The sequence below is a fragment of the Balaenoptera physalus genome (assembly GCF_965194825.1).
Source record: "Balaenoptera physalus genome assembly, chromosome: 14".
Classification (NCBI taxonomy): Eukaryota; Metazoa; Chordata; class Mammalia; order Artiodactyla; family Balaenopteridae; genus Balaenoptera; species Balaenoptera physalus.
Window position 1 is genome coordinate 88,470,790 of NC_138893.1, and position 15,033 is coordinate 88,485,822.

General features: G+C 37.5%; 1 protein-coding gene and 1 pseudogene across 2 annotated transcripts in view; one reads left to right on the forward strand and one right to left on the reverse strand.

Annotated features, from left to right (window-relative positions):
• The window catches only part of LOC309642895 (large ribosomal subunit protein eL21 pseudogene), a 528,492-nt pseudogene that overhangs the window by 196,817 nt on the left and 316,642 nt on the right, over nucleotides 1-15,033 (reverse strand). The gene's annotated exons all lie outside the window — the stretch shown is intronic.
• DNAJC12 (DnaJ heat shock protein family (Hsp40) member C12) overlaps nucleotides 1-15,033 on the forward strand; it is a 36,661-nt gene that overhangs the window by 20,834 nt on the left and 794 nt on the right. Inside the window, exons 4-5 of the mRNA XM_082424669.1 lie at nucleotides 3,188-3,327; nucleotides 9,878-10,082. Of these exons, the coding sequence (XP_082280795.1) occupies nucleotides 3,188-3,327; nucleotides 9,878-10,082 (345 nt within the window). The remainder of the gene's footprint in view (nucleotides 1-3,187; nucleotides 3,328-9,877; nucleotides 10,083-15,033) is intronic.

Below are 15,033 nucleotides of genomic sequence, written 5' to 3' on the forward strand. Positions count from 1 at the left end.
TTAGAAATGAAATGTGAGAGAAAGAGAAGAGTCAAGGATGACTCCAAGTGTTTAGAAAACTAGTACAGTATGTCCTGACTCCCCATGCAGAACCAGTCTTGCTTCTATATTTCTCTATATCACACTGTATTGAAATGATTTGCTTATATGTCTGCTTCCTTACTAGACTCTGAGTTTCTCAAGGGTACAACCTGGATCTTAGTGATGAATAAGGAAGATTTTTATTATCCCTGGAGATGAAGGAGAAAGTGGAGATTAGAGGGTAATATGTATTGCAGGAAAATGGAAGGGGCAGGAAGGCAGTCAGGTGTAGCCTTCCCAGTTGGGGAGCCTGGCAGACTTGGGTTTGAATTGTGGCTCCATCACTTGTAGCTTAGGGACTTGGGGCAAGTTATACGAACCTCCTTCAGCCTTAGACTATGTAAAATGTGAATAATACTAATAATATCCACCTCATAAAATTGTTGTGAACACGAAAGAAACTCTATATTCATTAGCAATCACTTCCCATTCCCCCCTGCCCAGCCCCTGGCAATCACGAATCTAATTACTGTATAGATTTGTCTATTCTGACTATTTCATATAAATGGCATCACACAGTAAGTGGCCTTTTGTGACTATCTTCTTTCATTTAGCATAATGTTTTCAAGGTTCATCCATGTTGTAGCATATACCACATTTTGTTTATCCACCTATTGGTTGACAGACATTTGAGTTGTTTCCACTTTTTAGCTAGTATGAATAAAGCTGCTATGGGCATTCATATACAAGTTTTTTATAGGTGTGGACATATGTTTTCAGTTCTCTTGAGTATATACTTAGGGTTGAAATTCTTGGGTCAGATGGTAATTCTATGTTTAACATTTTGAGGAACTACCAAACTGTAGTTCAAAGCAGGAACATTGTTTTACAATCCCACCTGTATGAGGCTTCCAATTTCTCCACATCCTCACCAACACTTGTTATTATCTATCTCTTTTTAAAAAATCATTCTGGTAGGTGTGCAGTGGTATCTCACTGTGGTTCTGATTTGTACTTCCCCAGTGACTAATGATGTTGAGCAGCTTCCCATGTGCTTATTGGCCATTTGTATATCTTTGGAGAAATGTCTATTCAAGTCCCTTGCCAATTTTTAAATGAAGGTATTGGTCTTTTTATTAAGTTGTAAGAGTTTTTTATACATTTTAGATACAACTCCTTCATCAGATCTATGATTTGCAAATATTTTCTCCCAGTCTATGTCTTGTCTTTTCACTTTCTTGATGGTGTTCTTTGAAGCACAAACATTTCAGTTTTGATGAAGTACAATTTTTCATTTTTTCTTTTGCTGCTGTGCTTGTGATTTTGGCATTATATCTAAGGAGCCATTGCCTAATCCAAAGTCACAAAGATTTACTTCTATATTTTTTTCTTATAACTTTAGCTCTTACATTTTGACCGTTTTGAGTTAATATTTGTATATGGGATTCAGCTTCATTTAAAAAAAAATTTATTTATTTTTATTTTTGGCTGTGTTGGGTCTTCGTTGCTGCGTGCGGGCTTTCTTTAGTTGCAGCGAGCAGGGGCTACTCTTCGTAGCAGTGCGTGGGCTTCTCATTGCGGTGGCTTCTCTTGTTGTGGAGCATGGGCTCTAGGCACGTGGGCTTCAGTAGTTGTGGCGCATGGGCTTAGTTGCTCCGCAGCATGTGGGATCTTCCTGGACTAGGGATCGAACCTGTGTCCCCTGCATTGGCAGGCGGATTCGTAACCACTGCGTCACCAGGGAAGCCCCAACTTCATTCTTTTGCATGTGGATATCCAGTTGTCCCAGCCTATTTGTAGAAAAGACTGTTCTTTCCCAATCGAATTGTCTTGGTAGAATTGTAAAAAAACCAATTAACTGTAAATGTGGGGGTTTATTTCTGGACTCTCAATATCCCATTTGTTTACATTTGTCCTTATGGCAATACCACCACACTGTTTTCCTTACTATAGCTTTGTAGAAAGTTTTAGATTGGGAAGTGTGAGTTCTTCCACTTTTGTTCTTATTTTTCAAGATTGTTTTGACTATTCTGGGTCCCTTGTATTTGCATATGGATTGTCAATTTCTGCAAAAAAAAGGCAGCTGGGATTTTGATAGAGACTGTGTTGAATCTGTAGATCAGTTTGGGAAATATTACCATCTTAGCAATATTAGATCTTCTGATCCATGAACATGGATGTCTTTCCATTTATTTAGATATTTAATTTCTTTCAACAATGTTTTATAGTTTTCAGTGAACTTTCATTAACATTCCTCACATATTTTATTTTTTTGATGCTATTGTAAATGGAATTGTTTCCTTAATTTCATTTTCAGATTGTTCATTGCTAATGTATAGAAACAATAGATTTTTGTATATTGGTCTTGTATCCTGCTCTATAGAAAGTTTTAACTTCACTGAGGAGCAGAAGACATATTGGAAGTGTTTCCAACAGGTCTTGAAAAGTTTCTATTATATGCCATCTGGTCAAATAGATCAGTGACAAAGCTACCACTTATCAACCACCTACCATGTTATTTCCTGTGTTTATAACCTCCCAGTAGCTTCCCATTGCTCTTGCAAGAAAAAACAGACCAGAATCCTTAGCATAACCTCTAAGGTCCTGGGTGACCGGGCCCTTGTCTACTCTACAGGCCCACCCCTCATTGTTCTTCCCCTGACCCATGTCTTCCTGCCAAATTGGCATCCTCTACTTCCTCTAAATAAACATGGTTTTTTTTTGGGGGGGCTTAGAGTCTTCATTTACACTGTTCCTCTAACCTGCTCATTACCCTCTATCACACTACCACTAGAAAAGGTAGTTTTCTTCCTAGCAGACAAGATTGTAATTTTTCCAATGTTTATAAATGTCTATCCCGTGAGGTAGATCATGTCTGTTGTTCACATCTGTGTCATCAGCACCTGGGAGAGCACCTGGCACATCACTGGAGCTCAGTAAAGGGAGTGGATAAACAGTGAGCCAGGTACATTACGTACAAAATCTCACTTGTCCTTATGATGCACTTTACATATGAGGAAACTAAAGCTTGATGAAGTGAACTGGCCCAAGGTTACACAGCTGGTAAATAACAGAGACATATTTCAGTGAGATCAGTTTGATTGTATGGGAGTTTAAAAATAACTCCTCCGGGAAAGTAGTGCTCATTTTTTAATTTGTTTTCTAGTGGAGACTTTTCAGAAACTTCAGAAGGCAAAGGAGATTTTGACTAATGAAGCAAGTCGAGCCCGCTATGACCACTGGCGAAGGAGCCAGATATCGATGCCATTCCAGCAGTGGGAAGCTTTGAGTGATGCGGTGAAAACGGTAGGTTTCTCTCTGGGATTAAGTGAATTTATGAAGCTCAGGCTGCCCCTGGATTAGACTCACATAGTAGCTTAAAGAGTCAGCAGACAAGAGGAGAGAGAAGACCAAGAGGCTGGTAGTATCTAGATATAACAGTGTCCACAAAATCCTGTGACAGGAAAGTCAGTACATCAGGGCCAGAAGAGCCTCTGACTACATTTGTCAGTCTCTTTGGCTGTTTGATTCAGTATATGTATATACTCCCCGTTATCATTTACTGTTTTATACATTCTGATAACTGTGCTTCTCAAGTTGCTCATATAATACTGCCAAATCTTGAACCATTGCAAATTCATATTCTCCATCTTTTTAGTTCATATGAGCCTGTTCTCTTCTCAAGGTTTAATAAATTCAATAAAAAACAGGACCTAATTAATCAAAGAAAGATGTAAATTATTTGTAAATTATTCCTGTTATTAATTCTGGTGAAAGAATTGTTGGATAGATGCAGAGAGACTTTTTAAACCATTGTGTTATTTTCCTTCATGCCATTAAAAAGACTAAATACAAAATAATCTCTGGAATTACTGTGTTATGTATTTATTTTGTTCTTCCATGGACCTTTGTAGATTGTAGAGAAAATGTAATTTTAAAGGTTTTTACATTCTTAGACATGATTTATTATCTGGCTCTTTTTTTTACAGGGACATTTTTCAGTAACATGAGACTTAGAATGCATAAGTTACCATATAAGGAAGTCTTCAGGGACATATTAGAATTAGTGTATAAAGTGATTCACATCTCTTGAATTACAGCTCGTCAAGGTTACATTTAGATTCCTTCTTGATAGTTTTTATTTTAAGGAGACTTGAGCAAATTGTTTTGTCACTGATAAAAGACCTGTAACAATGAGGGAGGGTCTTTGAAGTAATGGGGAAGAACAATGAAAAACTCTCAAAGTATGTAGTTAAAGCCACTCTACATAACATGTAAACTGTTTTCTTCATCTCATTTTGGAATGCAGTGTATATTCATATGGTTTAAGGTGGGTTCAGTATTTATGAAGGACTAACCATAAGATTGTTGAATATATACACAAAATAACTAGAGAGAATCTCAAAAAAAAAGTGACAGCTTCACATACACAAAAATAAGTTTTTCTTTTGCATTGTATAAATCCAAAATTCCTTGTTAACCCTGACTAAATAAACATTGTTCTGCCACCTCTACATAACTATATTTCTAGTCTCTTGAGTGTTACACACTGTAACTGCTACTGAATTAGTGACCCTTGTTATTTTAATGCCTTTTGATTTATAGTTCATTTTTCTTGATGATCCACTGAACTCTATTACTTAACTTTAACTGCTAATATCAAGTTAGCTGTGGATTTTTCAAAAACTCTTCTCCAAGTCCCTGCTCTAATTTATATTGCAGATGTCTTTCCATTAAATACTAATGTCCTGTCTCCAAACACATCATTTCTGCTTAGAATTTAGCTTAACTATGAACTCTTTGAGGTCTTACAATAATTACATATCAGATCTTACTGGCTGCATCATTAGTCTTGTCAGCAAAGTTGAAATATTATGCTGGGCTAGCATTTGGTTCAGGATTTATTTTTATTAGTGGTACAAAAATGATGAGATGCATATCCTTCTACTTTAAATCAGCAGTGATATTTTTCCTTGCACAGTCTTCTTTGGGCTCAACCTTGTCGTTTCTGACTTACTTTTGTTCTGTTCCTCAGTGAACTTTGAAACCACTATACCAAGTTTCATGTGTTTTGTACCTCATTCGATAGACTTTCTGTGACTTCCTTTCATTCCTTTCTGTTCTAATCCTCATAGAGACTTCTGCATGTGAAAACCTCACCTCTCTCTATAACATTTTAGTTGTTGTTTTGTGTGTGTGTGCATTTCATTTGTCCATCCTTTCACACTCACTACTCTAGAGAAATTAATAACAATTGTCATACCTAGTACTGTTCATCACCTATTAGATCACCATCCTTTTGTAGATAAACATCACCATTAGGGTGTTTGGATTAGGTATATTACATTTGTCATTCTGACAATAAAATGGTTATCATTTAGGATTATAGGTGAAATTTTAGGTGACGTTTATCTAAAACACATCTGCATGTTCGCTTGCCCTAAAAGTGCAGGACAAATCACAATGCACTTTTGCAGCGTCACACAGGTTCGTATTACAGGAATCTCCTTGGGAGAACTCCTCAAGTGAACCATAGCTTCAGGGTGGACACATTTCTATCATCCAAGAGCGATGAAACTCTAACTGGTATTTTTTTTTTTCCTCACACCAAGTCCCTGTCACTTCACTAGCTATTAAGTTTTCTTTTCCATTTTATAAGTTCCTCCTGATAGTCTAATTTGTAAAAATATTTTAAGAATTCATTCAGGTCAGTGAATATGCTGGAAATTTAAGTCTAGATATGTGATGTTGGTTTAAAAAAAGGGACTATGAAGTGAGGACTTCAGTAACTGTGGCCTTTGGGATCTTGGAATAACTTGAAAACAGACACCTTTCCAGCTCAAAGAATCTCAGAGAAATCATCGTTGTCTTGCTAAATGGCTTTACCCCAAGGGATCCAGGGTATGAATGGCTCTCCCTCTGGCTCCAAAATATATGGCTTTAGGATGGTTGTGGGAAAATGGTTGCAGTCAAAATAAAATTCTGAGAAGAAATTCTCATAAGGCATTAAAAATGTCCCATGCTGTATCAATTGCTACAAATGCTTTCAAAGTATTTACTATAGGTCAGTCATTAACCCTCACCACCCATCTAAGGCAGACTGTAGGCACTTTTATTCCAAGAGAAAAAAAGTACTGAGGCAAGAGTTGATATATTGTATACAGGCCACCTAGCTGACCTGTGATACATACATCTAACGTTTTCAGCTCTCTGGGTCCTGAATTCTTGAATTTCTTCCTCTCAGTTTTTCACTAACTTTCTCAATATCTTTCCCCCTCCACAAACGAAGCCACTGGCCAGCCTCCTCTATTCCGCTCACATGCAAAAAACCCAAGAAACCAAGCAAACAAAACAACAAACCAAACCAAAACCAGATTATATTTTATGCCAGCTGAGGCCATTGCCTCTTTTTAAAATTAACATTTTTATTTTGATATAAAACCTACAGAAAAAAATGCTTACCTGCATTTACAATTTAGCAAATGGCTGTGAAGTGTATACTCTGTAACCACCCTTCACCCCAACACACATATTACTGGCACCGAGAAGCTCCCTCCTTATACTGATATATTTTGGCAACCATAACTCAATCTAATTTTTAAACTCTAGTTGTACATATATATAATCTTGTCATAGAAAATTTAGAACACACCAAAAAATAAAAAGAAAGAAAAAAGAAAAGAAAAAATAACTTCACAATGCTGCCATGCAAAGATAACCCCATTAGTATTTTGGTGCATTTCCTTCCAGTGTTTTCTGCCCTTCATTTGTTAGTGTGAGAGCCGGTTACACTGAATGGTGGCAGTAACTGTTTTATGGGGTCTTTTTTCGGGGAAGAAGATTCAGGATGACGCTCCTTTGCAGTTGGGGAGAGATAGGTTGAATGCGGGAAGAAGTGAGTTCTCAGGTTGGATTAGGGCAGAAGGCTTGAATATACTTAAGGTTTTAGGCTGTGTACAGGCTATATTGCCCTCCAGTCTGTATATTTTATGTATATGTATCTATCTATATATTTATACACCTATATTTGAATATATCTTTCTACCTTTTAATTTAGTTGAGATCATGCTATTTGTGATCATATTGGCTATTATTTATAAACACCATGTCATTAACATTTCCCAATTCTCTTAAAAAACGATGATGAACAGATTTATTTAAAAGATTCCAAGAAGGCATTTTACCCCTTTGTACTTTCCCTTTCTTCTTGGTGAGGTGCTTCTCCTGGCTCCTGCCTGTGTGGCTAGTGTTAATACTCCTGAGACAGGTGGTAAGAAATTGTGGTGGTAAGAAATCTAAGCTCTTTAAGATGCTAATTATCTCTGCCCCTTCCCCGCTGCCCCCCACTTCCCACCCCCCTCCGCCCCACGTAGCGAACTTGGCCAAGTACACACGTAATGGGCCACCGCCTGCCTACACTGATTTGTTTAAACTAGCAAATAAAGTGGTGCTCTGGGGAGAAGTTGGCAACCGCAGTATTTTGAGATAGTTCAGACCTCAGTGCGCTAAAGATGAAAAGCCTGATGCCCCTTGCAACATGGGGCACGTGTGTAGCAGAGGCAGTGGCCCCTGCCATGGTTTGTGGCACAGTTTTTTTTTTTTTTTTTGTGGCACAGTTTTTAAATGTCACAACTTCTGAGCTTATTCGCTAAGCCTTGGACTTTAGAAAAATCAATTTTTTATTTGGTTTGGTTTCTTTGCTTTGCTTTTATTCTGTTTTTTTTGCAGCACAGGAAGAGAATATCCTGGATATTAGGAGAATAATACATTCTGGGTTTTAAACTTGCCCAAATATGTGGCTTATGGGTTTTTCTTGGGTTTCTGAGTAACAGAGGTAGTATGTCACTGTTCATCAGTGCTTCAGAAATAGCATCCCACAATACCCAGATGAAGTTTCAAGAAACAGTTATGTTTATTATTTTGGTTGATGTCAGGGCTAATTATTCTACTTGAAATATTCTCGACACAGCAAACTCTCACTCTTCCTTACTCTGTATTCATCTATTCATCTTTTCATTTATCTACCCATCCATCCAATTTTAAACATTTTAATAGGAAACACAGGGAGTTTCCTGACAGTCCAGTGGTTAGGAATGGTGCTTTCACTGTCGTGGCCCAGGTTCAATCCCTGGTCGGGGAACTAAGATTCCGCAAGCCGCACAATGCGGCCAAAAAAAAAAAAAAAAAAAAAAGACAAAGGAAATACGTATACAGGACACACGTGAAAAAGGTACAAAAGGATGTATGGGGAAAAGTAATTGCCTTGTGCTTTTGCTCCATTTTGAAGATCCATTTTTCATTTTTTCCTCGCTCCTGACACTACCTTCAGAAGCCAGAGCTAGGCTGGAAAAATTACACCGTTAAGTTACTTGGCAAAGGACCACCACCCAAGTATATTGGACGCAGTTCTAGGATGTCAGGTTTCTGGGGAGAGTTTTCAAGTGCTTTTGGATCTTGTGTTTGTCTAAAAATATAAAAGCTTTACCAGAAGTTAGTGGGCAATGCCCAACACTTGATTTATGGTCCCGGATTTTTTAAAACTGTAAATTAAAAAAATATAATAAAACAACACTTTTGTTTAAAAAAATCAAAATAGTACAATAGGATATGTAATAAAAAGCGAGTCCATCCTCATTCCAGACTCCAGTTCTACTCCCCTCTCTCAGAAAGCCACCATCGCAGTTTCTTGTGTTTCCTTCCAGAAACCTTCCATACAGTATACACATACACATTCATATTATCATTAAAAAAATGGAAAGATATTTAGAAAGTTCTCATTATTTTGATGATAACTGGACTTTAAGTGAATCCACTTAAAATTAGGACAAATATTTCACAGTAAATATTGATTGACTTTCTGCTTTGTGCCATGAGTTTTCTTAAAGAGAAGATGTATAACCCAGAATTCTAATATTTGCCAACTGTTCATTGATCATGGCTGGATGGAAGGTCACAATAGTAGAGTGGGGATAGTAGCTACAACAGTAGTAGGTTTAATCTCTGGCATGGCTCAAGGTACCCAGCCCAGTTGTCTGTTTTTTGATAGTAAAATACACATAAAACTTTCCATTTTAACCATTTTAAAGTGTACATTTCAGTGGCATTAAGTACATTCCCAGTGTTTTTTACCCATCATCACTATCTAGTTCCAGAACTTTTTCATCACCCCAAAAGGAAACCCTGTACCTGTTAGCAATCACTCCCTATTCCCCTCTCTCCAGCTTCTGGTAATCACTAATCTGCTTTCTATCTGTATGGATTTGTCTATTCTGGAATTATACAATATGTGCTTTTTATGTCTGGCTTCTTTTACTAAGCATAATGTTTTCAAGGTTTATCTACTTTGTAGTACTTTTCTCCTTTTTTATGGCCAAATAATATTCCATTGTATGAATATGCCACATTTTTGTTTATTCATTCATGAATTGATGGACATTTGGATTGTTTCCACCTTTTGACTCTTGTGACTAGTGCTGCTATGAACACTTGTGTTTAAGTTTTTCTTTGAACACTTGTTTTCAATTCTTTTGTGTCTAGGAATTGAATTGCTGGGTCATATGGTAATTTTATGCCTAATTTTCTAAGAAAACATCTCATTCTTTGAATCTCTCTGATGCTGGTCCCTTTGCTTTCTACCAGGATATAGATTTCTCCTTATATCATTAGCTTTCCAAATCAGTGAGGATTAATTGATTAACATCTGAATTAATTGATTAATATCTGGCTAATAGTCAAGTCTAACATTTTGTTAATCAGCACTATAATAGTAGGTTAGGTGTTACCACATATTGACCTTTAAATATAGAAACTATATAATATTGATTTTATATTATACATCTGCTTTCAATTAATGTAGTCAATGCACTGGGCTGTCAGAAGTAAAAAAGATCTGATGTTGGAAGAATCTGACCAGACTCATACCGACAAAACTGAAAATGAGGAACGGAATGAGCAAAAAGAGATAAAGAATGAGGAGTTCGGTCCAACCACAGAGAAAATGGAGCAAAAAGAATCCAAATCCATGGAGAAGTCATTCTCCTCACAAAATCCAGATTCTCCAGGTAAGTCATGTCATGTAGCTTTGCAGAACAGAGAAGGTGTGAAATTAAAAGGCTCGTTTTATATTGTATTTATTCTCAACCTTTCCAGCTACATAGTAGTGCCAAATATACGGGTTGGTTTAGCACCTTAAAAGGTACTTACCTAGCATTGATACAGAAACTAGAAGATATATTCCTTAATACATTCCTTGCAAGGGAAAACTTGAGACATTTCTGGGATCGTCATCTGCCTTAATAAAACAGTACTATCTAACATGTGTTGGGAATTTACTATGTGTAGTTCTTTACATATATTACTTTACATCTATTATCTTGTTTAATATTAATTTTACATATATTAATTTATTTAATCCTCATTATAAGTTTGTGAGGTTGATACCAATATTATAAATTTATTTATTTATTTGTTTTTATTTTTGGCTGTGTTGGGTCTTTGTTGCTGTGCGCGGGCCCTCTCCGGTTGCGGCCAGCGGGGGCCACTCTTCGTTGCGGTGAGCGGGCCCCTCATTGCGGTGGCCTCTCTTGTTGCGGAGCATGGGCTCCAGGCGTGAGGGCCTCAGTAGTTGTGGCTCGCGGGCTCTAGAGCGCAGGCTCAGTAGCCATAGCGCACAGGCCCAGTTGCTCCGTGGCATGTGGGATCTTCCCGGGTCAGGGATCAAACCCATGTCCCCTGCATTGGCAGGCGGACTCCCAACCACTGTGCCAGCAGGGAAGCCCAGGTTGGTACCAATATTATTCTCATTGTATAGATGAGAAAACTGAAACCTAGAGAGGTTGAATAATTTTCTCAAGGTTATCCAGCTTGTATGTGGCAGGGAAGGGGTCTGAACTGAGGCAGTTTGGTTGCAGAGTCTGCATTCTAAGGCATTGCACTATCCTGAGAAGATACCTTATCTGTAAGTAGCTTTATAGACATCTGACCCATGTATATATCCACTGAAGCAGGGTATTACAGAGGTTAAACTCTCGGCTCCCCAGCTATACTACCTGGGTTCACATCCTAGCTCTACCATTTATTATCTGTATTACTTGGTAAAAGTTACTTAACTTCTCTACACTTCAGTTTTCTCATCTACAAAATAGAGATCAGAATGGTACCTTCTCATAAAGTTACCATGAGGATTAAATGAGACGACCCATGCAAAATGCTTAGCACAGTGATTTGCCTACAGCAGGCCCTTGATAATTGTTAGCTGTTGTTATCATTTCTTTGTCTATCTGGCCATCCCACTGTATTTATCTTGTACAGGTGTGTTATGTACACACACTTTAACTGTCCTCCAAATTCTTGATTCTCATGGTTGTGATACAACACCCCACTAGAATTTAGTCTTTAAGTAAAAGGTTCCTGAATGTTCTCGAACACTTCTTACAAAAAAGATAATTCGATAGTTTGTGGTGAACTATAGTCTTTCTAGAGATAGTCACTTCAAAACTCTCTTTGGGGAGAACTTTTACATGCTCCCTACTTGTTGGGAATAAAGATTCTTAGAGCTTCATTCAGGTGCCTCTGCTGGTTACCCAAGAGATCCTTTCATAGAGCCTGCAGTTGACTGCATCAGCCACATAACTGGCAGTGGTTATAATATAACAAACCAATCAAAGCAGAAGCTCGAATGTCCTAAAGACAGTGTTTTAGGCAAACATACACATACAAACACCCACCCACAGGCATCCACAGACAAACACGTGAATGTTTCTCCATTTAGCCTTGGAATGTTCAGATCTGGGCTTCCGGAACCCCTGGGGCCTCCCTGTGACTTTATGTTTCAGATTCAGACCTATTCTGAGTTCACCAGAGTTGAGGGGGTTGATCACGTCAGATTCTCACACTGAGGCCCCACTTAAATCCCTTTCATAAAGATTCTATAAAATTTTCTTTCTTTTCAAAAATAGTTATTTAGATATTTAAAAACCCCAAACTAATATGAGCTTATCATTAAAAATTCAAAGAATCACATATAGACAACAATTTAGTGTCTACCCTAGTCTCATCCTTCTCTGCTTTTACTTCCTGAAGTAACCAATGCAGATGCCCAGGTGTGTCTCCTTCCATAGCCTTTGTCTATGCTAAGCATATGTATAAGCATATGTTCGTTTGTGAGGGCTTTACAAATAAAGAATGGGGCTATACTGTGCACATTCCTCTCTGTTATACAGTAGCTAAGAGCACAGACTCTGGAACCAGAGCCTAGCTTTTCCCACTGATGAGTTGTGTGACCTTGGGCAAGTGAGATAACCTCTCTGTATTTGCATTTTCTTATCTCTATATAATGGTTAAAATGTTTGTGTCTACCTCTACCTTGTAAGGTCTTTTTTTTTTTTTTTGGCTGCGCTGGATCTTCGTTGCTGCTCGCGTAGGCTTTCTCTGGTTGCGGTGCGCGGGCTTCTCATTGCAGTGGCTTCTCTTGTTGCAGAGCACGGCCTCTAGGCGTGCTGGCTTCAGTAGTTGTGGTGTGTGGGCTTCCACGGGCTCCAGAGCGCAGGCTCAGTAGTTGTGGCGCACGGGATTAGTTGCTTGGTGGCATGTGGGCTCTTCCCGGACCAGGGATCGAACCCGTGTGCCCTGCATTGGCAGGCGGATTCTTAACCACTGCGCCACCAGGGAAGCCTTTTTTTTTTTTTTGGTAAGGTCTTTTTGAGCAGTAAATAACATATGTAAAATATTTAGACCTGGTACATGGCCATTGCTTTTTTAATGTTAGCTTTTATTGCTGTGGGACTCCTCCTTAGACCCTTATATTTAGAATGAACTCATTAGAATGAACAGCTGATAAATATTCCCCAGTGTAGATATATTGTAATTTACTCAGAACAAATTGTGATGCCAGTTTTGATACCCTCACATTGTGAAATGTATTCTCTTCCTGTGGTTGAGGAATGAAGCAGAGGGGGTGAGAGGAGGGAGGATCACTGTTTTGAAAGCTGTTGTTGGAGAATAAGAATTATGCAATTTTGCTGAAGGCTGCATTTACCAGTATTTTCTTAATGCTGTTGAAGAGATTATTGGCTGTTCTGAGTAGTGCCTTAAAGTTGGGGTTTCATATGCCGAAGCACAGTTGCCTGATTATCTATAATTTCATTTGACTGCAGTGTAAATTTTTATAACATCAGCATTTAAGAAATATTATTCATGTCAGCTTTACCAAGCCCTGAGTGGCTTCCCACATAACTTTTCAGCATTTTTGTTAATTTCCTCAAGCAGTGCTTGATATTTACTTTGAAGTTTGCCTTTTGATGCCTCTTCTGTGATGAGCTTCTATCAAATAGTCCCCATGATTTTCTGATTCTTCACTGCAACCAGGAAAATAAGGAGCACGGCATCTGAAAACCCATGTGCGAGATAATCTTACTTTTACTTTCTTTTCATTTAAATATGCAATAAATGTGCCTTCTGATGAATACAATTCTAGAATCAAACATCCTGGAGTAAAAAAAATATGTAGCAGATGCTGTTGATGTGCTAACATATCCTCTGGGCATTGCCAACCCTACGGCTCCCACCAGAGGGCTTTCTCTGGCAGTGGGTCCGGCTTGGCAGCAGTGAGCGGGCAGTTCAGTACCAGAGAGTAAACACGCTGTGGGTGTAGCCATCAGTTGATAATGAATGGGAGTGGGAGGCTAAATTCCCCAGCGCCTTCACCCTTCAAGTGGAATAACTCTGAGGGGTCTTTATAGACTTGGTTCCTTTCCCTACCAGGGTCTCCTGGGATCACCTCCCCAATTAGCCACTTGCATTCAAGTTCTTGTCCGGGGTCTACTCTTAGGGGGACCCAAACTGGAAAACATCTTTTCAAACTGCAGAAATAACATGTATTTAGTGTAGAAATGTGAGAAAATATGGTCAGCAAAAGGAAGAAAATACAATAACTTGTAGTCTTACCACTTAGGGAAATATTTATTATTGTTATTTTGGTATATTTTAAGATATGTTAGTATACCTAAAATGAAAAGGATATTACTGTACATATTTTGTGTGCGTGTTTCAATTACAGGTTGTCAGAAACAATTTCCTTTTTGCTTTTTCCCCAAATGGCAATTCTTTAGATTTTTTTCTCTGATAATTCTAAAGAAAGTGCAGATCCTATTTTCCTGGGATAATCACTGTCAACTATTCTGTGTATATTTTTCCTACTAGATATTTAGATAATATTTTAAATATCAATGGAGGCATATTTAATATATTATTCTGTAACCTGCTTTTTCATTAGCAATATTATAAAAGTAAAAAATGATACAAGGCATACTTGTTCATCGCAGAAAAATAAGAAAATACAGATAAACAAAAAAACAGTATAAAAAATGAAAATCATATCTATTCCAACTCTTCAGGAATAGTTACTGTTAACATTTAGGGGTAATTCCTTATAGACTTAAACAATTTTATATAAATACCCATGTAAATATGAATTTATGAATGAGATCATGTTGTCTAAACTGTTTCCTAACTACCAGTTACTTAACAATATGTTATGAACATTTTTCTATGATGATAAATATTAAAACATTGTTAATGACTATATCAAAGCCTTTTAACCAATTTTCTATTACTGAAGATTTAGACTGTTTCTTGATTTTTTAAACATTTACAAATGGTATCATAATAAACATCCTTAGAGTTAAGCCCTTGAGCACATCATGATTATTTCATTAGGATAAATTTCTAGAAGTAGAATTATTGGCTTAAAGGTTTATACATTTTAATGAGTTTGATAAATATTGCCAAATTGCCTGCTAGAAGAGTTTTGCCAGTTTACACTTCCTCCAGTAGAGACTGAAAATGACCTTTTCTCTAGTTTTCAACAAAGTTGTTTATTAGAATAAAAAGAAAAAATCTTACTATTGTGGAATAAATTATTTGTATTTCCAGGGATCCTTTCCATTGACCTTTTACTTTTGACAGCTGTTTGAAAGTAGTTTCCAATTTGCTTGCAGATGAATTGTCAAAATT